General features: G+C 41.4%; 2 protein-coding genes across 9 annotated transcripts in view; one reads left to right on the top strand and one right to left on the bottom strand.

Moving 5' to 3' along the window:
- Window positions 1-17,891, bottom strand: part of SON (SON DNA and RNA binding protein) — a 31,377-nt gene extending 13,486 nt beyond the window's left edge. For 3 of the 6 annotated variants that reach the window (XM_082459093.1, XM_082459092.1, XM_082459095.1), the window contains exons 1-6: window positions 17,742-17,891; window positions 14,510-14,676; window positions 6,830-12,748; window positions 5,355-5,515; window positions 3,284-3,430; window positions 2,915-3,103 (exon numbers count right to left, since the gene is read on the bottom strand). In XM_082459093.1, the coding sequence (XP_082315219.1) occupies window positions 2,915-3,103; window positions 3,284-3,430; window positions 5,355-5,515; window positions 6,830-12,748; window positions 14,510-14,676; window positions 17,742-17,818 (6,660 nt within the window). In that variant the 5' untranslated portion in view covers window positions 17,819-17,891. Of the gene's footprint in view, window positions 1-2,009; window positions 2,814-2,914; window positions 3,104-3,283; window positions 3,431-3,607; window positions 5,129-5,354; window positions 5,516-6,829; window positions 12,749-14,509; window positions 14,677-17,741 lie in introns of those variants that run through there. The other 3 variants (XM_082459096.1, XM_082459094.1, XM_082459097.1) reach the window with 3 other exon arrangements.
- Window positions 17,892-18,779: 888 nt separating this feature from the next.
- The window catches only part of GART (phosphoribosylglycinamide formyltransferase, phosphoribosylglycinamide synthetase, phosphoribosylaminoimidazole synthetase), a 28,705-nt gene continuing 23,449 nt past the window's right edge, over window positions 18,780-24,035 (top strand). For 2 of the 3 annotated variants that reach the window (XM_082459105.1, XM_082459103.1), the window contains exons 1-2: window positions 18,780-18,899; window positions 21,574-21,759. In XM_082459105.1, coding sequence (XP_082315231.1) covers window positions 21,615-21,759 — 145 coding nt within the window. In that variant the 5' untranslated portion in view covers window positions 18,780-18,899; window positions 21,574-21,614. The remainder of the gene's footprint in view (window positions 18,900-21,573; window positions 21,760-24,035) is intronic. The other variant, XM_082459104.1, reaches the window with a different exon arrangement.

Below are 24,035 nucleotides of genomic sequence, written 5' to 3'. Positions count from 1 at the left end.
TTTTTAAAATGTTTTCCAACACTTTTGATTTCATTTACAAATCAAACTGACACAAATATGATCAAGGTTCTGCAGTCACTCCTTACTGAGGATGATGCTGGTTGGCGTCTGGGTAGGAAGACGATGCTATGGCAGTAGGGCACACAGTCTGATGAGTTGATATTCCGTAAGATATGGATTTATGTTGATCCATCCACGTCTATCCACTCATACTTATGTCAAAGAGCACTCATGTGCAAAACAATTGGGGGGATTAAGGATCATAGCAAAGCTGAGATCAAATCTGTGATCTTTGCCTAAATGTTTCATGCTCAAAACTAAAGAACCACAAATTCCATTTACATTTATTAAAATGAAAAAGACTAACAGGTAAAAAAATTCAAAGTACTATTCAGTTAAAATGTTGACCATTTAGAAGAACTTTCCTTTTCTCTCTAAAGTCTTTATTTCAACCCCTGACAGGGTATCAAGAGTCAATGCTCCCATAAAATGTCACCAATAGTATTCTGCAAACACTGGAATATAGAACATTAATCTTACAAATATATTTATAAGATACAGCTAAATAAATGGAACTAAACATTTTATATTATGAACATTTCCTCTAGGTGTTTCATATTACTTCTAGGTAAAAGTACGGAGACCTGAAAGCAAAAGCAAAATTGTCCCTTTTCTTCCTAAAATTTTGGGATTGTTTTATTTGAAATTATAGTTAACATATATATTTTTTTAGTCTAATCGTCTAAGAAACTAGCTTAGAGTTCTGATATCAAATAGTTGTATATATCCTCCCCACAGGAGATATCTGCTTCATGAACAAAACTTTTTTTCCCCTCCTGCTTTAATAAAAGGCTCCTTTACTTATTATAAAATCTGAATACCCACCTACTCCCCTGTAGGATTTCTTTGGAATAATTCCCCCCAACTTTTCATTCAAATCTGACCACCACTGTTGATGACAGTGTAAGGCACCACGGTTTTAGTGTTAAAACTGAAAATGGCTAAATACTGAAATACATATATTTACACATAAACTCTCAATCAATAAGAACCATAATCACCAGGATTCACTAAGCACTCTCCCGATGTTCAAGTGAAGTCAAAATAGTTATGGTCACTTATCTTCCCAGGAAAATCCCTTGGAATTTTGCAATATTTATAGGGCTTCACTCTGTTGGAAAATTTTTCTCAAATAATCCCCTAATGTTTTTTTTCTGTTAATTGCTTAACCTTCAAGAAATTACTAAAAGCGTATGTATCAGAATTTCTAAGTCAGTCTGTTCAGCCCTCTCACCATGGTTTATATTCAGCCTCTACAAGATTTAAATCAGTTACAAATGTCAGTTAAACTTTCCCTCTTGAAATGTGCAGGTAGCTTGATTTGGGAATTAGCAACTGAGCTACTCAACTGACTTCACTAAAGACTGTCCCAACAAGCTATCTATCCTCTCCCTCACTGGTGGTGGTATAACTTGCTTCAATTGTTGACCCCCATGTAAATACAGATCATCAACAGTGACTGTAAGTTGCACTGGCTAGTTATGTCCAGCTTCATGGTATAGAACTTGCTCTCTTTTCAAATGCCACAGGTAAAAAGAAAACCACAGTGAAAATGTCACCTGTGAATAGCCCAGGGGAAAAAAAATACTATCAAAGTTTCTGATTTGGGTTCTGTTCACTTTTAACTTTATAAACAGAATTCGTTTATTTGTATTATCAGAGGTGTTTATTGGACGACGATGATATGGCCAATAAAGGGAACCTGTATGTGAAGAGTACAGGTCTCTCTGACCCACATATCCCAGAACTGCAAGGAAAGGAACTGGGGAAGAATTCCTACATTGTAAGGGCATCAGATATCTAATCCAGTCCTTGGACAAATGTCTGGGCTTTGCAAACGAAGGGCAAGAGGTGATGACTAGTCTATGGTATCATTTAAAACTCCCACCCCCCTAGTAAGTCTCCACCCTCCCAGATCCCCCAAGCGTGATTTTGCACAACAAGTTAAATAAAAGTAAACTGTTTATTAAAAGATACAGCAAAGGTACAGATACAGAGATACATACAAAGATACAGATATATATATATATATTTACATATATATACAGTCTTGCTGTTTTCATGTGCACTATATTTAGCAGCACATTATTTAATCAGGCGGCATTTTAACGGGGCTGTTTTGACACTTGGCGTTATTACCGCGTCATTTTGACAAGATACAACTATAGCCTCCTGGAAATTTCAAGGTGTGAATTCTGCTTCTCCAACTTTTAATAGTAGCAAAAAGGGGAAGGAGAAGAAGGGAAACGGAGTACCAAGGCTGAGCATTAGGTTAAACACAAGAATCCAAAGGGCCAAGGTAGCATAGGGAAGGGAAAATAATTAAAATTAAAGGCTATCTGACAAACAACCCAGAGAAATAGAAACCATTATTTAAGGGCAATGGGCTATGTATCCAAGGTGCTCACATCAGCCTACAATGCCTTTTCCAATCCAGTTCTTGTGTTGAACCTGAGGATCTGCCTCTCTCTGCTCAATCCCTCCACCCAATAAATTTGCTACCACCAAAATCTAGAGCTATAGAGCCTTGAAGCAAAACGGGAAGCTAAATAGTTGTACCTTGGGCTACCTTCCCACAAGTGCAAGGAGGGCCCAATGTTGGGTAGGGATGTGATAACACTGTTCTCTGCAATTCGATGCTTTTCACTTTGTGGCTTGGTTCCACAAAGTGAATTGCATCGAGTTACTGTCAAATGAGAAGCTGCGGGTTGTTTCATCTGTCGTCTAACCCGGCCCTGCCGTTTAACCCGGCCCTAAGAAGAGTGAAACAGAATCCAAATCAGATATAAAATAACAATAAAATGCAGATTCAGGTATATAAAAGGAAAAAATACATAATATTCCTTTTACTTACCTCAGAGGGCAAACTGCTGCTGAAAACATTATCATCCTCTTTGTTTTCTTCACCATTTTTCTCTACAGGAACCCATTCTCCATAAACACTATCTGCTTCTTTTTTCCGATGTTGAGATCCAGATGACACAGGGAATTCTTTTGTTAATGTTACCTGGCTTTTTGGTGGAGTTGGCTTTGCTGCAGCAATCTAAAAAATAATGTTTTTCTTAATTAAAACTCAACAGATGTTCAACATAATCTGAAAATGACTTTGTTCATTATTTCTCACAGTATTTAACCTAAATTAAAAACTAAATTCCATTTGAATTTTACTTAAACAGTTCCACAAGTTGTGCTGTTTCACTAGTCCAGAAACACTAATACTCACATTCAGATTGAAAAAAATGGGTTTGGGTTCACTGAGTTTAAAAGGATGATGATAAAAAGGAGGTTCTTCTTCCTCTTCATCCGAAACATGAGGTTTATTCACTATTACATCATCATCTTCTTTACTCTGTGCAATCTGTTTGCATTTCTTAAAAAAGTAAAAACAAACAAAAGATAAACCTTACACTTTATGCAGAGTAACATGTAATTTCTTAAAAGAATCAAAACCACATAAAATCAACTTTCAAAAGTAAAACAAGATTAATGATAGGTTACAGATACGTAACTTAGCTTACTGGTTACTATTTAAACACACTCTAGTTGGTCAGTCAGTTAACAACATTTATTGAGCACCTACTATGTGCAGAGCACTGTACTGGGCACTGTCCAGGGAATACAAAAAAATAAAGTAGAAGACATGGTCCCTGCTCTCAAGGAGCTTACAATCTAGTTCAACAGACGGAATACATACACATGAGATAATTGAGGAACGCTTTTACAGAGCAACACAATTAACAAGTGCAAACTGATATAATACAAACTGAGTACATAAGTGCTCAAAGAACAAAAGCTTAAGAGAGAACAGAATCAGGCAGAATCTGATAATCAAGGAATATTCCTCGCAGAGTTCTACGCCAGATTTTCATAGTTAAGAACAAGGATTAGCAGGGAAAGGAAAAGAAAGTCACCCTAGTCAGGTAGTGGTAAAGAGGTGAGAAAAAACTTATTAGAAGGGACAGAGGGCTGAAGATGAGGCTAAAATATATAGGGAAACACTAAGTGTTCACAAGGTTTTGGATAAGGAGCTTGGATTTGATAAGCAAGCAACAGAAGCCTTCACTAGGTCCTTAAACTTAAAAAAAAAACTGTAATTCATATTGTAATAAATCTAAGTGAGGAAACAGATTAAGAAACTATATGATCCCCAAATGTATGGCTAAATAAAATCTCAAACACTTGCAACTGGGTTAGATGATAGCATGTCTTTCCATAAATGTTTTGTAGGTTGAGTCTCTAAAGGAATAGAACTCAAGAATGGAATATAAGGCATGATGGGGAGGGTGCAATTGATGAAGGTCTGACACGTAAAGCAAAGTCAATTCCGCCTTGAGAAGCAAAGGAACCGACTCCATTACCTGGCTTTATAAAAAGGTCAGAGTAAATTTGGGTGGACATGTCTCTATACTAGCAGTAGAATTCGTCATATCCCTTATCAATTGAAAATATTTTAATAGGATAAAAAGCTCATTTAGCCAAAAACACAGAATATACCAAGCTTGTAACCAAGGGGAACAGAATATATTGACAGTGGCAGGCTGGCATAAGGCTAGCCAATAACAAGTTTCAATATCTGAAACAATGTGGTATTTCTGGATCCTAGCAGCAATATTTCAGCGTCCTCCAAAAAAAAACAAATTTTAATAAAATAAAGCCAAAAGACCAAAAAAAAAAAGCCTCAATTGAAAAGATCAAATTTTTAAAAACAAAAATAAGTGTGTTTAAAATATATATGTTACTGCCAAAACCCGAACCGCAGGAAGAACTGATAATGGCCGGCCATTATCACCAATGGCTGGTACCAAACAGCCAAAACCCGAAATGTTGATGCGAAAGAAGTTCCTTTCAGGCAATGGCCAGCTATTCTCATTAATTTCCAAGCTCCGGTGGCAAAAGATCATTTCTGAAGATTGTCTGTGTCTTTGCGTATATGCAGTACACTCGTGGCGATCAGTGAACACGTCGTGAATGGAAACGAAACTGTAGGCGAGCTTCTGCGTGTTGCTCACTCAACACCTCCTCCATTCAAACGAACCGTCCCACTCCTCAGTCAGTTTGGCTTCTAAAACTGGAAAGCAAAAGTAATGGGAAGTAACTTTTAGCTAGCGGAGCTTAGCCATCCCGGATAATGGCCTGCTAAATAGAGCTTCTGCCGCTGCCACGTCTGTATTTCGGGTTTTGGCCACTCGGTGCCAGCCATTATCAGTTCAGCCCACAATTCGGGTTTTGGCACGCTCCAGAGTCAACATCACTGGAATAATCCATTTAAGAATGACAAATTCTGTCTAGCTTACCTCAGTTAGTTCTTCTATAGTAGCTCCTCCTGATTTTTTAGCAACTTTCTCTTCTATTGAAGGTGGAGGTGCAGGCTTTAGGTTTGGCGGTAAAGGAACACCAGCCTTAGCACACATGGCAGCTGCATTAGCTTTGGCTATTTCAAGTAACTGAGCCTTATCTGCAAGAGGAAAATATAAGAAGCAGTTTTCCTAAAAGGCTGTACATTTTGTATTATCTAACGTTTCATATGCTAACAAAATTAAAGGCATCAATTTTCTGCCCTAACTTATAGCTGTGATAAAATCACTCTTTGGCTCAAAGTTTTAAAAACAAATGCCCCATATTTAAAAAAGAATTAAGTCCACATTTAGCTTACCATTCAAACACTATACAAAAATAGCTAGACTACACAACTATAATGATCACTCTGCCACACACATTAAGACACACACCTGCCAAAGCCTACTTTATTTTCCACAACTATCATGCCCCTTAAATTACTTTCCTTCTAATCTCGGAGAACATTTTAAATCACTCTTTGAGCCCGAGTTCAAAACTGCCACCTCTTCAAAGTAACAAGTCTTAAGTCAGAATTTAACATTCCTCTCCACCGTGCTCCCAAAGTACCTAATCTATACCAGTAATTACAGCAATCATGGCAGTTTTACTATTTGGTATAAGAGACATATATGCATTTTATCTGTGTCTCTTGTACTAACTTGTAATCACTCATATACTGTTCCTCTGCTTTGAATAAAAAAAGAACTCAGAAACATTTGTTGAACTGAATGCATTCTCCCTTAGGGTTCTGTTAAGATCTTTTTCTTTAGACAACTCTGACCTGGAAATGTCCAATCCACTGGGATAATGATAAATTATCCATTATTATTACATGTAGTCACGCATGATCCATCAAGTTTTAATCACCTCTGCACACTTTTTAAAATTAGGAGAAATTAGAACACTTCATCTTTTAAAAGGCAGACTGAAATCACTTTAACTCCCCATATGCAAAATTCCCTACTCACTTCCATCACCCATTATACCAACCAGAATTATTTTCACAAACATATAACAGTACTGTATTGCCAGTTTAAGACACGTAACTTATTAAAAAAGAAACATTTGATTTTAGGCTTATCTGCAAGAATTTATGTTGGAATACATACAATAACAACCTGAGCAGATACTAGCCTTGTCTTTAACTGGACTTCTACTTGCCATTTTTAGTTATGGAATATGGTTAAAGCAAAAAGAAAGCATTCAAGTATGGAAATACCTTGGTTCTAATTTACTCCAAAGCAGGTCTTTTAAATGCTAATTACAAATGTACTTATTCCTACATTTTCTAAACAGAAGCTAACCTAACTACAAAAATTTAAAGATAAAAATATTTATCCTAAACCAATAACCCCAAATATTCCATTTGACTCACAGAAAAAACTCAGCTTTAAATCATTCTCTAATACCATTAAATTTTTAAATGACTCACTCAAATCCGTCAGACGTTTAGGTGATCTGCCTCTTTCAGAAGACCTGGATCGTTTACGGCGGATGGGAGACCTGCTAAACCTTCTTCTCAAGGGTGTTCGTGATCGCCTTAATCTGACTGGTGATATACTGAAGCTTCGTCTTCTTACCACAGATCTTGATCTTCTCCGACGGCTCGGGGTGCGGCTCCGACGGCTCGGGGTGCGGCTCCGACGGCTCGGGGTGCGGCTCCGTCGGCTCGGGGTGCGACTCCGTCGGCTCGGGGTGCGACTCCTTCGGCTGGGGGTGCGGCTTCTTCGGCTCGGGGAGATGCTAAAGCTCCTTCTTCCCCCAGATCTAGATCTTCTTCGACGACTCGGAGTGTGACTCCGGCTCCGACGGCTTGGGGTGCGACTCCGAGCTCTACCTGTTTTCCGGTTATCCCTGGAGCTTGATCTTTTTCTTTTTCTTTCCCTGGACTTGGATCTGTGCTTTGGGGATCTTTTGCGCTTCTCTTTTGATACAGATCGCCTTCCTCTAGACTTTGATCTTGACCTGCTGCTCCTCCTTCTGCGTCTTGATCGTGACCGTGAACGTGTCTGAGAGCGATGAGACTTGGACTTAGATGATCTCTTCCTTGCCCTAGAACGAGACTCACTGGTGCGCTTTCGCGATTTGTGTTCAGAAGACTTGGAACGCTTACTTCGAGATCTTAACGAAGAGTCCCTTTTCTTCTCTTTCTCACCTTTGTCACGGTTCTTATTTTTCTTGCTTTTTTCATGTGTGTCCTTAACTTTTACAAAAATTTCATAATCATCTTTTTCCTCTGAAGACGACTCTGAAGCTCTTTCTGGTATACTAATTACAACTGGACTGGCAGCAGATTTATCCCGTTCAACTTCACTTGCAAGTAAAGGTCCTTCAATACCAGCTCTAAGGCTTGTAAGACGTTCCATGTCCTTAGGAAGTAATGGTCTCACTAAATCAGCTTCATTAATATCATCAATGTTGGCAGAAAATCCTGAATCAGACAATATCTCTTTAGTAGGGAAAGGTACTTCTTTATCTTCCCCACTACTTTCTTTAGGACTGAGAGCCACTGCTAATGTCTGGTCACTCTCCTGTATAGGTAATGATCCTTCTGCATCCTTACTGACAAAGTTATTAGTAGATGGTATATCAGGATGGATGTCTTTAGCAAGTAAAGGTCCCTCTATGTCAGCTTCACTACCACCACTGGGGCTGGTGGAAATTACCATGTCATGTTCAGTATCTTGAGTAGTTAATGATACTTCAACATCATATTTACTAACTGAACTGAGAGCAGATGCTGTGGCAAATTCAAGAGCCTTACCAGTTCCCACTGCATCAGGTTCAAGAGCAAGGGGACCACTAGAAGACAGAGTCCCTCCTACATCAGTTTCACTAACACTAGGGCAGATATCCAATACTGTGCATTGTTTAGTCTCATTGGTGGGTAAAATTTTCTCTTCACCAGTTTCACCAACAGCACCAGTGCTGGCAGCAGACACTGTGTTATGTTCCATCTCTTTAGCAATTAAGTGATTATTTATATTAAGGTCTATATTCATATCATTTTCAGTTTCACAAGAGTCATTCTTCAGGTGTCCTTCAGCATATGGCTCTTCGTCTGAATGCATGGGAATCTCCTGCATGCCAATCTCTGGAGCAAGATTTTGATCGCCAGATAGTAAATTCATTCCTTTTATAACATTAGACTCCAGTATTATTGGTGTAGACTCTAAAACCATCTCAGTTGGTATTACTTGAGTCAGCTCTGAGACAGTGACAGGAGGCTCTGAAATTGTCACAGTGGATTCTTGGACACAAATAGATGGTTCTGAAACAATCACGTTAGGTTGAAGGACTGACACCGCTGGTTCCAGGACAGGCACAGTAGGCTCCAGGGCAGAAACAACTGGCACAGGAACGGTAACATGCTCTGGCTCAGAAAAGGCCAGGGGCTCTGGGACAGCCTCAGCCGGTGGGTCCTGGACAGCCACAGCCACTGGGTCTGGCACAGCCTCAGCCTGTGGCTCTGGAACAGCCATGGCTGGTGGCTCTGAAACAGTTCCAGCTGGTTGCTCCAGGACAGCCACAGCTGGTAGCTCTGAGACAGCCATGGCTGGCAGATCTACAGTGCTCTGTGATGGCTCTGGAATAGGTACTGCTGCCTCCAGCAGGGACATAGATACCTCTGAGGCAACATGTCCTGAAGCCCTCATGGAATCAAAAGTTTCTGCTGCCTCTGACATAACAGAAGGCTCTGATGTTAACACAGTCAGTTCACCTGATGTTGTGGGAGTTTCGGACACCATGTAAGTCACTGGTCTTTCTGGAACAATTTCATGCTCTTCTGCTACGGCAGCAGACTCTACAGGTGTTGACGTGACCAAAGACTCTGGCTCCAGTGGTGGTTCTGGAACAGTCATGGCAGCCTCTGATGCTAACATTGAAGGCTCTGATGCTGATGCTGAATAATTAGCAAGCACTGCCGAAGGCTCTGAAATCTCACTTTGACTCACAGGAGGTTCAGGCAGTGACACAGACTCTTCAGGAGGTAATGCTGGCACCTCAGTAGGCCAAGTATTTTCAGCTGTTAATGCTGACTGCTCAGTGGGTAATGCTGGACCCTCTGGTGGTTCCTCAGGAGGCAATGGCGGTGTCATTGGTGGCTCTTCAGGTGGCAATGGTGGCATTGTTGGAGGCTCTTCAGGAGGCAAAGGTGGCACCATATATGCCTCCGTATATGTATCAGTATAAGAATCGGTGTAAGAATCAGCTGCCATAGACATCATTGAACGATCAGCAGTGTAAGATGACATCATAGATCGATCAGCTGCAGAGTACGATGACATCATAGACCGGTCAGCAGCAGAGTATGACGACATCATAGACCGGTCAGCACCCATGGACATCATAGATCGGTCAGCCATCGGGGACATCATGGAGCGCTCATAAGCTGACATCATAGAGCGTTCATAAGCTGACATCATAGAGCGCTCAGCCATAGGGGACATCATAGAGCGCTCATAAGCTGACATCATAGAGCGCTCATAGGCTGACATCATAGAGCGTTCAGCCATAGGGGACATCATAGACCGCTCATAAGACATCATAGAGCGTTCGTAAGATGACATCATGGAACGTTCTGCAGCATAGGACATCATCATAGAACGTCTAGATGCTAACATCAGGGGTCTAGGTGCTAACCTATATGGCCTGGGAGCTATTCTATAGGACCTGGGTGCTATCCTATAGGGTCTAGCTGACATCCTATAGGGATCAGGAGTTAGTCTGTAGGGATCATGGCCTAATCTATAGGGGTCTTGCCCTAACCTGTAGGCATCATGACCTAGCCTATAAGGGTCATGACCTAACCTATAGGGATCTTGAGCTAACCTGTAAGGATCCTGAGCTAACCTGTAGGGATCAGGAGATTTTGAACCCAACATAGCAGAATCTTGGGTACTAGATGCTAACATCTGAGCATCCATGGTACCAGACGCTAACATCTGAGCATCCATGGTGCCGGAAGCTAACATCTGAGAGTCCATAGTGCCAGATGCTAACATCTGGGAATCCATAGAGCTAGTGGCTAACATCTGGGAGTCCATGGTGCTGGTTGCTAACATCTGGGAGTCCATGGAGCTGGTTGCTAACATCTGGGAGTCCATGGAGCTGGTTGCTAACATCTGGGAGTCCATGGAGCTGGTTGCTAACATCTGGGAGTCCATGGAGCTGGTTGCTAACATCTGGGAGTCCATGGAGCTGGTTGCTAACATCTGGGAGTCCATGGAGCTGGTTGCTAACATCTGGGAGTCCATGGAGCTGGTTGCTAACATCTGGGAGTCCATGGAGCTGGTTGCTAACATCTGGGAGTCCATGGTGCTAGAGGCTAACATCTGGGAGTCCATGGTGTTGGACGCTAGCATCTGGGAGTCCATGGTGTTGGATGCTAGCATTTGGGAGTCCATGGTGTTGGATGCTAACATATGGGTCTCCATGGTGTTAGAAGCTAACATATGGGATTCTTGGGCCATCAAGGGATCCACTCCTACTGTTACAGAAGTCTCCCCCACTAATGTAGTAGGCAGCTCCTGTGCTACCGTATTATAGGACTCCAGCGCTGTCGTCGAGGGCACCTCCAGGGACTGCGACACGGTCATCGTTGACAGCTCCGTTGTTGTCACCACAGACTGAACAGAGATCTCCAGCGCCACAGTTGCCACAGGCTGCCCAGGCAACTCTGGCGCCCCAGGCTGCCCTGGCAACTCCAGCACCCCTGTTGCCAAAGGCTGCCCCAAAAGCTCCAGTGCTCCAGCTGCCCCAGACTGCCCCGAGAACTCCAGTGCCCCAGCTGCCATGAGCTGCCCAGGCAACTCCAGTGCCCCAGTTGCCACAGGCTGCCCCGACAACTCCAGTGCCCTAGTTGCCGAAGGCAGCCCTGGCAACTCAGGCACCCCAGTCACCGAAGACTGCCCTGGCAACTCCAGCGCTGTCGTTGCCACTGGCTGTCCTGGCAACTCCAGCACCATTGCTGCCTCAGGCTGCCCCAGCAACCCTGTTGCCGTCGTCACCTCAGGCTGCCCAGGATGTTCCACCGTTGTCATCCCCACAGGCTGCTCCAACTCTGTCGTCGTCACAGGTTGTTCGGTCAACTCCATTGCTACTGTAACCACAGGCTGCCCTGGCAGCTCTACTGCTGCTGTCACCACAGGCAGCCCTGGCAACTCCTGTGCCATCACAGGTGGCTCTGGTACCTCCTGTGGTGGCTCCAACCCCATGGATGGTGCTGGAAGCCCTGGCAATTCCTGCGACAACTGTGGCACTGACGTCACAGAGGGCCCCGGCAACTCAGGCACTGCTGTCGCAGGGGGCCCTAGCAACTCAGGCACTGGGGTAGAAAGGGGCCCTGGCAACTCTGGCACCGGGGTAGCAGAGGGCCCAGGTAACTCCAGCACTGGAGTCACAGGGGGCCCCTGCAACTCCAGCATGGAGGTCGCAGGTGGCCCCGGCAACTCCATCGCTGAGGCCACCGACGACTCCTGCAGCTCCAACGCTGTGGTCTTGGGCAGCTCCAGCATCTCCTGCGGTCTTGTCATGGATGAATCTGCAATCTCCGATGGTACTTCTACAGGCTGCTCTGGCAATCTTAGCACTTCAGTTGCCGATGACTCTGGAAAATCCATTGCTGTCGATGTGCTTGGCTCAGGGTGCACCTCAGTAGGTGTCTCTGATGACACAAGGGTTTCTGATGGCTCTAGCACTTTTGCTACTGGAGGCTCTAACAACATGACCTTTGATGGCTCTGGAGGTGTGCTCTCCAATGATTTCAGCACAGGCTTCATCTGACTCTCCACTGACATTGTTACAACCGGCTCAGATGACTTTAGCACTACTGTTGTAGTAGGCACTGGTGCTGCTGCAAAGGAATCCAGAATCTTTGTCATGGATGGTTCCAGCATTACTGCTACAGACTGCTCTGACTGCACTGAAACTACTGATGTAGACGCAACTGACAGTTCTGCAGTTTTTGTAGCTGGCTTCAGAATTTCTAAGGTGTGTGGCTCTAATACCTCCATTGATACTACAGGAGGTTCTAGCACAAGTGCAGGAGACTCACTGGTGTCAGATAGGCCGAACACTCTTACAGGATGCTCCAGTGCCATTTCTGAAGGTTCAGAATCAAACTTCAAAAAGGAATCTGATTCTAAATCTACGTTCCCATCATGATGTGATTTCAGCTTTGATTCAGATTCTTCTGGCTGTCTTTTATACTTTTTTTCCTTTTCTTTCTTCTTTTTCTTCTTTTTATTTTTGTGCTTTTTATGTTTCTTCGACTTTTTGGTAGGTATTTCATCAGTAGGATCTGTTTGTACAGACACACATCTACTTTTTCTGGAAGCCTCCTTCAAGTCTGAAATTTAGGAAAATTAATTTTGTCAAATATCCCCCAAAATAGATTTAGATAAGTTGTATAAACCAAAACTTACATTCCATGTTAAGATACCATAACACTTCTTGTTAAATAAAAGGTTACTAAATAAACTATTTTCCATAAACCAGTTATCTGAAGACTGACACTTTTCCAATACTTGTTTTACAACTGAAACCTGGGTTAGAATTAAGTTCTTAATTTATTACAAAAACTTTTAGAATTACATTAAGATGTGTTTTTACTAAGTTCATTTAAAACAATTATTTTCTCCAGCTCTCACTATACAGCAAATTACTTTTAAACTGCAGTTAAGATAAATATCTTTCATATTATTAACTATTAGAATTCCCACAAAAACATACGTTAAAGAACTTTTGTGACTATTTTATAACCCTTATTTATACAGGAAGCAACACAGCACTAGCTCTGGAACACACTGTCTGCTTTTGGATACTGAATCAATTCACCACTCACTAAATGAATAGACGTGGCCAAACCGCTGACACTCTGTCTTCCAGAGTTAGAGGACGAACTCAGTTAAAACATACAAAGTACACTAATAATGCCTGGCACCAAGTAAGCCCTCAGTAAATGCTAGAGATTGCTTTTATAGTATAAGGTCTGAACAACAAATGTAAAATATGGAACCTGAATTTTCACCCATGTTGCATTCTAATAAAAATAACATCTCTTCCCCCCAACACTCTTCTAAGTTACTAAGAAATAATTTTTTTAATGTTTCTACTTTAAAAATGATAATAAAGTCATTTGGAGAAGGAAATTCGTACGGCCCTTAACATGTAACTTAAGAACATTTCAATTTGCATATCTAAAAGAAAAAGTGGTTTATAATCCACTTTGTAACCAGATGAGATTTACTCTAATGCCAATATCATATTAGATAAACCTTAGTGATCTTAGCTGATCAGAAATCCAGGTCATCAAGATTATGGAAAAAGCAAATCAACACATGACAAGACCTCTTCCAAAGCAAAATTAATCATTTTCCACTAATTGTTTATTATGTACCAAATGTTAGTTAGCTACATTATACTTCAAGAAAAAGTTGCTAGAACCATGAATCTAAGCAAGGCTACAGTCTATGCTATTTTTTTTTAACTATACTCTATACTAAAAATAAAAAAAGTAAAAAACAAAACCCATACCATGGCCCCCCATTTCCAAAACTAAACAATATTGTTATTTTTGTGATTGATCATAAATCCATTTCTAAGCATCAATTATTTAATCAATTCCCCAAATGCTAAATATCCAGCAATGATTCCTCTCCATTCGTTGCACCTTTAAGAGAAGTAGATACAAAAACAAGATAATCTCTAATCTTGAGTTTTAAAATAAAACCTTCCAGGGTTTTAAAATCATTACAGATATGGTCCAGACTCCTGTACCTTCCAAAATTGACATTTATACAATTGTTCAATGAAAACCCACATTCAAAATCCTGGCACTGAGGCACTGTAAGACTGAACCAAATAAAGACAGTTATATTCCACCAGCAAAGTAAACAAATGCATCGATGCTCATGTTCCAGTACAATTGTATTTTCAAAAAAATACTTAAACAAAATCTTCAGTAAATCAATTAAACTAAAAATTAAACTTATTGAAGTTTTAAATTTAATGAACATCTTAAATACCCTGCAATCAAGAAATACTACTGTTAACTATTAAAAAAAAAAAATCTTAAAGTTTTCAAGACAGCTGATTATCTCCAACTTACCTGGCTTATATCGTAGTTCCGTATCTAAGACCCCAGAAAGTACTTCCTCTATCTTCTGAACTATTTCTTCATTTGGTAGGCTCCTGGCAGAAGCAGCTGCATCACCTGCCTGGTTTCCTTCAACAGGTGTATTTGTTTCACCATTGAGCTGGCCTTCACTCCTTCCACTTTACAAGAAAAGTTACCAAAATTCATTAATATTTTTATCATGCCATATAATAAATTAATATTTGTAACTCAACTGATTAAAACAATCTTATTTGTACACTTCACCATTTTATATTTATTTTGGATGCTATTCCCCATCAACAGTGCTTCCTTAACACTATCGACTTACAGTTGGTACATTTTTATTTTCACACGATTAAAGTTTTCAGAACTGTGAAAGTTAAGAAAAAGTCTTTAAAACAGGTTTCTAAGCTCATCTTTTTTTTTTTTTTTTTTTAAACAAAATACTCCCCAACCAGCATATTTATCTCAGGGGAGGAAAATTATTATTAAGATCACAATCACAAAACCAAAGAAAAATACATGACCTAACATTACGGTAGAAGCTATAGCCACAGTAAAGCCACACTTGTGCATGGATCACAATCACCATCAGCAGTTATCAAGGAACACAACTTTAGCCACAGACACATTAAGTCAAAATCAGGTTTAGACTGTTCAGACTTGCTGAAATGCCATAATGTTGAAAAGGAAAAATACATTTATATAATTTTCACCCAATTATCAAAAATCATGTAAAACAACTCATTTATATTAACAGTAAATGAATCACTTATTTTCAATTCACAGGGTCATAAGAATCTTAACAGACATAAAAACATATCATTTAGTCATTTGTACTATTTTGTGTAAATTTACAAAATTGTTTTGAAAAATACTTTAAACAGCACGTTTGACTTAATGTAACTTAAATTTTAGGTAACAAAATGGGTCGACAATTATGCTCCACTACCTGACAGAAGTCTGAATGGTCAAAAAACAAAAAAATTCAGTAGTTAACCAAGTGTTAATAAGGAACATTTGGTTTTCTAATACAATTAATCATACAATAGCAATATGTAACATTTATTAACTATTAATTAGGGTTACACGGTTCTACATTTTCAAACTCATTTATCCTAACAAAACTCTAAGATCAGCACTACTGTTCTGATTATTTAAATGAGGAAAATGAGGCACAGAGAAAACAAAAAAACCTAGCTGAACCGTACATCTATTAAGAGGTAAAGCTGGTATTCAAAACCAGAGCTCATACTCTTAACCATCTATATATAATAACTTCAACTGTCTAAATGTCAGTCTCCTCACCCAAACCCATATTCATAAAAGTACATGAGAAAAAAAGGAACTATAATTCATTGAAATGGCAAATAATCAAAAACTTGTTTTGATACTGACAATATATAGCATAATATTTGAAAACAAGCTGAATATTCCTCTAGTAATAAACTGCTTTATCTCATATTCTTTTTAAACTTTCTTCCTGGAGCTCTTTTACATTTTTCCTAAGCACTTACACAGTGCGTACCTTACTAAAAAGGCCACGGATTTAAAAATCAGAAAAGTAGGGCTAAAAAAAAAAAAAACCTGTCTGTCTATAACAAAGTAATCATCTTAAAGCTGTGAGGATGCTTACTGAACTGCTGAAAAGGGGTGGAAATTTCAAAGCACCTAAATATCCATCAATACAATCCTACAACAGAATTCTACAGAGCCATGAAAAATGTTTCAAAGACTACTGAGACTGATAAAACACAAATGTGTACACAATATATGGGTGAAAAAAACAACCAACACAAAACAAGATGATCACACTTCACAAAACATGTGCATCTGTATGCACAAGAAAAAAACGAAAGAACATAAAGATCAATAACCATGTGGTGTTTTAAATTTTTCTTTCCTCTATTTTTCCTAAACTTTCCACAACAATAACACTTCTAATACAAAAACTGAATTTTAAAAGGTATAGAAACAAGACATTACAACCAGCAAACACAACTACTTAATACATGCAACTATTAAAAAGTTTTCAGGAAAATTATATTCCCTTGACTCAGGTCGTTTCTCATCATCCTAAAAATAACCAGCATATACCAAGATTTTAAAAAGGAACTAAATCAATAAGACGATCTATTTCCCAATGAAAAAACAATATATCCTGGAAAAATATTACAGCAATACTGTATCATTGCCCCAATAATCTTATGTTAATTTGAGCGCTCAGTTTACAAATGCGTTTTCGGCTGATTTTCAAATTCACGTTACGTCTGGTTCTTGCTCTCAACTTTTAAAATACAACCAGCAATACATCTGAACTCGGAACAAATATTTACGTTATACAAAGCAAAAAGGCAACCACTGAATAACAACATGACCCACGCGATTTTCGTTTCTGAGTAAGCAAGTATTTCTTTGAAAATCTCTTCTCATTCAAATTGCGGGGAAGCAAGGGTAAACCAGTAGCAATGACAAAAGTAGCGTGTTGGTCAAATATGTCAATTGGGTCAGGGACGGCAAAAATATTTAGAGCTACACACGAAGTCCACTTTCCGCTTGCTAAATTAAAAAAATTACCACTAATGCAAAATCCCCTTCCATCCTCACCTCGAATATTCTGTCAAAGTAGCTAACATTAATTTGAACTGTTTCAATTTAAATTTCCAATCTATTAAACTATTAGAATGCTACCTGGTGGAAGCCACAGAACAGTAGGACCCAAATAATCTAATTAAAGGATCCCGACCCCCAAATGGTCTGAAGCTCGCAATAATAAAACGGATTTAAGATTACCCAAGAAACGGCCGTTAGACCCCTTTCCGGTCAAAGACACCGGCCGGCGAAATCCGCGGAGGCAGAGAGGGGGAGGGGAAGCGCCGCGGCGGAGGAGGAGCTGAGGAAGGAACTAGGCCCGTCCCTGGTGGACAACCAGGCCTACAGTAGCTAAATGGTAGGGGATGACCAAACGGAGGAGAAGCCTGAGCATCCTAACTCGGTTCTAGACGAGGGAGCCTGGGATTACCTCGGAAAGGGCGAAGTTCCCCGCTGGGAAGGGAGGGAGCGGACGGGGGTGGGGGGGGCCGGAAAATGGATCCCAGGCCCAGGCGGGGCTGTAGCCGGGCCTGAGACGAGGAACGACAGCGTCCCTGAAGAAAGGTGCCACGGACGGCTACGTGAGGCCCTATCGGTCCCTTGGGGGCAGAAGAGTCTGGGAAGCGTTTACCTTGAAAGCTCCTGTTGAATTTCCCGGAATTTACTGACCACGAAAGACCTAAAAATCTGCTCGATGTTGGTCGCCATGGCGTCCGCTCCGTTCTCTCAACTCCTCCTCACTAGTCCTCCAGGCTCCCAGCATGCCTCGGGAGGAGGCGCAGCGGCCAATTCCGTTTCTTGCCGTCCTGATTGGCTCCTGTGGGAGCGCCCAGTCCGGCACGCTCCGCCTCTGAACCAATCAGTGAGCACGGCCCCGCTCTCCTCCGCTGTTTCTGAGCGTCTGGGGTAGAGCTGCTGACGTTTGCGCCGCGCACGACTATGTCCGCCATGTTAGTGACTGACGCAGGCGCCATTACAGGAGAAGTCTCTCTAGAGGCGACTGTCAGCTGAAGTTGTCAGTCTTAAACAGTGTTTGGGGGCCCTAAGAGGTTTATTTTGGTCACTAAACACCCTAGATTAAATTCCGTGAGGAAAGGGAGCAAGGAGGGCAACATGGTGTTTGACCGGGGCCTCCAACGTTCCCGGATGGCACCGAGTTTCGGCAGGGAGATCCATCCGGGAAAGCATTAATCAGCGCTTGCCCCCATACGAAGAATACGTTTTTACCGCCATCTGCCTCCCGTGGCATCCTATAATTGGCCTCGGCTTTTTTTTTCGTTTTAGCATTAGGCCAGAGGTCCTGAACCACGTGTGTTCAAACCTTGGTGCACTCTAATCTCGTCAGGAGCCAGGCGTGTCACGAGACTTTTGCACGGTAGCTGTTCAGTCCTGACTCGTGAGCAACACACAATTAGCTGAACATGGGTTAAGCATTTTGGCGCTCCCCCTCCTCAGAGCTCAGGAGGCTCTGGAAGAAGCGAAGAGACGTTACATGGCACCTGACACTACAGTGTTACACTGTGAACTTGCTAGGGCTGGGGAGCTTTACCCTGGGGGCGGTTCAGGCCGCGCCCGAGAGCCGGAGGGAATCACTCTTGATTACCTCGCGGTGGGGCCCACTGGCCGCGCCGACCAATGGGGAAGCGAAGCCAGCCGGGGGCGGGGCGGGTGGGCGGGGGGCGTGCGCGCCGGATCCCATCGGCAGACTTCCGGCGCGTGGCGGGCTAGTGGGCTCAGAGCGCTCAGCGAGGGTCTAAGTGCGAGCGCCCAGACCGCCTTGGGTACGTGGGTAAGTTTCCTCCGCTTTTCAGGAAAGTACATTTATGGTTTGGTTTGGGGATTACTATCAGGAATTGGATGAAACTGTAGGAACTGGTTTGGCGGTAGGGATTGTCCTCTTATTTTTAATCGCAGTGGGTGAGGGTTGGCCATGTGCTTTTCAGTTTTAACTGAGGTTTACATTGGATCTATCACTTTCTCTGCTTTGTAAGATGTCAGGGCCTTCTTGCATCTTTCTGCTTTTTTTAGGTTTTTTAGGTCATGCACCTAAATTGCAGACTTTCTCATTATGCATCCTTTGTCTCTAGCAGATTACTTAGTCCCATTTTGTAGTTGGTTTCTACCTTATTTTATTCACCAAGTCCTTTGTGTTTTGTTTTGTTTTCTTTTTTTGGCAATGCTGCACAGCATGCAGTATCTAAGTTCCCTGACTAGGGGTGGAACGCAGGCCCCCTGCAGTGGAAGCGCAGAGTCTTAACCACTGGACCGCCAGGGAAGTCCCAATTCACCAAGTCCTTTGAAATGGCTTTTCCTGGCTCTCTAATTCTCCTTGTGTTACCCATTTAGATGACTGAGGCCCAAGAAGGTTAAGTCCCTCAAGGTATCCCAGCTAGGAAGTCTTAACTCCTTAACTCAAACCTAGGCAACTCTGGCTGGCGGCCTCCTAGCCACTCCTGGGTGTAGATTCCCTCAGGCTGAGTCCTAATCCTATTTCAGAGATCCGCGGCAGTAATCAGGATAATTTCCCTTCACTGGCCCTCTTATTCAAACTAAACATAAATGTTTTCTCTAGATTTAAAGATACGTTCATTTCAGATATTTCAATACACACGGCAAGTCTGTGTTTTCCATTAAGCTAAAATAGTGTTTTTCTCTCTTATGATAATTTAGTAATTTTTTTCTTCCTCATATTTTCAACTGTTAAAGAGTATCTGAAGCAAAATTGGTTCCGTTGGAATCCAGGCTACATCCCCACTTATCTATGTGACCTGCAGCAAGTTACATAACCTAACTGAACCTTAGTTATTTATCTGCGAAGTGGGCATGGTAATCCTAGCTGCCTCACAGAATTCTTAAGATTAAGTGAAGTAATTCATGAAAAGCATTTAGAATAGCATCTGGCACGAAGTAAGTGCTCAAAAGGTCTTCTTTATATTATCAAGTTATATTTTTCTTTAAATGTGTAATGCTAGCATCTCACAAAAAGTAACTGATTTCAGTTTTTCCTGTTATCAGTTTGCATTCTACATAATTACATGTCTTCTGAAAATTAGTAAATGAATGTGACAAGTTATTCATTCCTTTGGCTTTTTTTTTTCTTGTTAGAATTTCTTTCTCTCCCTAAAGCATCAATTTGGCAAAAGTAATAAATAAAATATAGCAGGTTAGCATTTACTACTGCTGAGTGTAAGAAATTGTACTAATTGTTTATAAATGTCATTTCAATTTTTACTAGGCCTCATAAGACAAATTCTCTTAATTCCACCTTTTAAGATGTGAAGAAATTGAATTGCAGGTAGTAAGAGCTTAACCAGGGTCACACTGTTAGCTTGAGAGATAGTTGCCCATCCTGCCCAGGATCAAATGCCAGAACTAAGCAAGACGTGTTCAAATTTGATTTTTGCCTTCTCTACCAATTTTCTGGCATATTGCACTAACTTCTTAAATAGGGGTCAGCAAACTACTGCTCTTGTGCCAATCCTTCCTACTACCTGTTTTTGTACAGTGCACCAAATAAGAATAGTTTTTACATTGTTAAATGTTTGTGGGAAGAAAAGGAAAAGTGGTGTTTCTGTGACACATGACAGTTATACAAAATTCAAATTGCCGTGTCCATAAATACAGTTTTATGGAAACACAGCCACAGTTATGCTTTATAAACCTCTGATAGCTTCCTGTTACTTAGAGCAGAAGTAGGCAAACTATGACCTACAGCCAACTGCCTATTTATGTAAGTTTTTACTGGACATAGCCTGGCCACATTTGTCTCTTGTCCAAGGCAGCTTTCATACTACAGTGGCAGAGTTCAGTAATTGCAACAGAGACTATATGGCCCTCAGAAAATATTTACTATTTGACCCTTTACGGGCTCTAGTCTTAAACATTTCTTTGAATTTATTGTAACTTTGAAGTCTATTATTTATAAGACTAAAGGTTTAAAAAGTTATTTTCAATTTGGTGTCTAAATTTAAAACATTAAGGTTCATTTTTAACTGAGGTTTGATGATTTTTAAATCTAAAAAGTGAAGCCCAGGGACTTCCCTGGTGGCCCAGTGGGTGGGAGTCCGCCCTCCCAATGCAGGGGGCCAGGGTTCGATCCCTGGTCCGGGTAGCTGGATCCCGCATGCATGGCGCGGCTAGCAGTCTGCATGCCGCAACAAAGATCCCACGTGCTGCAGCTAAGACCCAGCACGGCCAAGATGAATAAATAAAAGTGAAGCCCAAAGAAGGGTGATTGTTCATAGATTTTGTTTTAATGAAATAAGGAGCTTTAAAGTACCGCTCTAATCCTTAAGAGTACACAGTCATATTTCTCAAATTATGAATCCTAGTTTTCCACAAATGAATTGCTGGGATAAAATGTTATTTGTATGATTACAAATGACTACTTAAATCATATTTAGAAATCGTGGTTTCTAAAGTATATGTATTCTAAACTATCAACTGTGGTTTTCTTTCTGCAGCTTTCATTTTCCTGCTGAATTCCTGCTTTGCAGACTGAGCAATGGCAGCCCGAGTACTTGTAATTGGCAATGGAGGAAGGGAACATACTCTGGCCTGGAAACTTGCACAGTCTAATCATGTCAAGCAAGTGTTAGTCACCCCAGGAAATGCAGGCACTGCCTGCTCTGAAAAGATTTCGAACACTGGTAATCATTTTTTTGAAGTAAAACTGAATGATTGTAGATGATAAACTGTCACAACTCTTCTTTTTTTTTTTTTAATTTATTTTTATTTATTTTTGGCTGTGTTGGGTCTTCGTTTCTGCGCGAGGGCTTTCTCTAGTTGCGGCGAGTGGGGGCTACTCTTCATCGCGGTGCGCGGGCCTCTCACTGTCGTGGCCTCTCCCGTTGCGGAGCACAGGCTCCAGACGCGCAGGCTCAGTAGTGGTGGCTCACGGGCTTAGTTGCTCCACGGCATGTGGGATCTTCCCAGACCAGGGCTCGAACCTGTGTCCCCTGCATTGGCAGGCAGATTCTTAACCACTGCGCCACCAGGGAAGCCCCCCACAACTCTTCTTTATAAAGGTCAATTGCTGTTCAGATTTGAATGCTTTTTTTAACCCAAAAATTTATGTGGTAATTTGAATACTTGCCATATGTTGTAATTTAAGGTATCCTGTTGTTCAGAGTGTATCATTTTCTTACCTTAAATTATTTTAAACCTTATAAAACACGTCCACTGAAAAAGTTACAAAATGCCTAATATTGGTTAAAGGTGTTTTGGTGTATATTTTGGGGAATGCAAAATTGAGCAGTGCTGTTAAATGTAAGTTCTGGCAATTCTTACTCCATAATAGATCTCAGCCTTCATCTCTTCCACTGGTAAATAGGAAAAGATGATCAGTTCTTATGCTGCCTTAAATTCTTCAGTGACTTCTCATAGTAGTTAGCATAAAACTCAAACTCCTGTCCTTACAAAAACCTCTGTGATCTGACCTCTGCCTGCCTTTCCAGCCTGATCTTTTACAGCCCTTGTTTTCTTTTCACTGTGCTCTATCCATGCAGTCCTGCCAGCATCCCAAACAGAGCTGCCTTGGACTTTGTTCTCACTCCTAGCATGACTGGCTCCTCATCATTCAGGTCTCAACTTATGTTACCTTCTCAAAGAGGACTTTCCTGAAGTTTCTAAGTAAAGCATGTTCACCCCCCAATTCATTTGTTTTCAATCATGAACTATTATCTGTATCTTCTTTTACTTTTGTCTGTCTCCTATCTTCATTTCCCTCCTAGAACATAAGCTCTAGAATGTAAACTGCATGAGGGCAAGGAAGTCGCATGTCTTTTTTTAAAATAAATTTATTTATTTATTTATTTTTGGCTGCGATGGGTCTTCGTTGCTGCGTGTGGGCTTTCTCTGGTTGTGGCGAGCGGGGGCTACTCTTCGTTGCGGTGAATGGGCTTCTCATTGCGGTGACTTCTCTTGTTGCAGGGCACAGGCTCGAGGTGCACAGGCTTCAGTAGTTGTGGCTCATGGGCTCTAGAGCGCAGGCTCAGTAGTTGTGGCACACGGGCTTAGTTGCTCCGCGGCATGTGGGGTCTTCCAGGACCAGGGCTCGAACCGGTGTCCCCTGCATTGGCAGGCAGATTCTTAACCACTGCACCACCAGGGAAGTCCCGTGTCTCCTGTCTTATTTTGCACTGTGTGCACTGTGCCTAGTACCCTACGTGGCACATAATATTTATGGAGAGAACATAGACCCAGCAAGCTACCAACTGGGAGAAGATAATTGTGTACATAGGAGCAAAAATAATAAGAAAAAGATAAATAAGAAAATATCTGCTTCCCTGGGATCTTAACTCTGGGAGTGAGGTATTGTATTTTTTTTTTTTTAAAGAAATGGCACATTTTATCTAGATGCAATTGATGTTATACAGACCAGCCCATGAAAATCTCCCAATATTGTCATGAGGCTGCTGTCACTTGTAGTGACAGGTTAGGTGTGTCTTCTTCCTCTTGCCACCCTTTGCTGTGCTGAGGTAGTTGGCTCTGTTCAGCCCAGTTGTGTTTGCAGCTACTAACCCAGAGTGCATGGTACTCCATCCTTATCCCACTCAGGCAGTTCCTGTAGACTGAGAACTCTACCTTTTCTGCACTTATCCCCTACACATCACAAATACCACATACGTACAGAGACTTCAGCCAGCTTAAGAATGGTGGGCCAAATAACAGTGAAGCAGAAGAGCGCCTATAGAACCTACTCATGATTAATATATGGTTGATCCTACTACTACTTAGAACTCTCATCAAGAAAGAAAATTTACCTGGCTTGTACACTGGAGAAGTGAGCTAGGTCTTAAAAGTCATCCTTCAGTTCTTAGCTTAAACGTCTTTGCACAGAGACCGTTTCTGGCTTAATCAGAAATAGCCTCCCAGTTTACCTCACATCAGATTTGCCTAATTGTTCATACTTTGTATTATTTTG

Source organism: Balaenoptera physalus (genome assembly GCF_965194825.1).
Source record: "Balaenoptera physalus genome assembly, chromosome: 4".
In the NCBI taxonomy this organism is placed as follows: Eukaryota; Metazoa; Chordata; class Mammalia; order Artiodactyla; family Balaenopteridae; genus Balaenoptera; species Balaenoptera physalus.
Note: the sequence above shows the minus strand (reverse complement) of the source record. Positions and strands in the feature narration are given on the sequence as shown.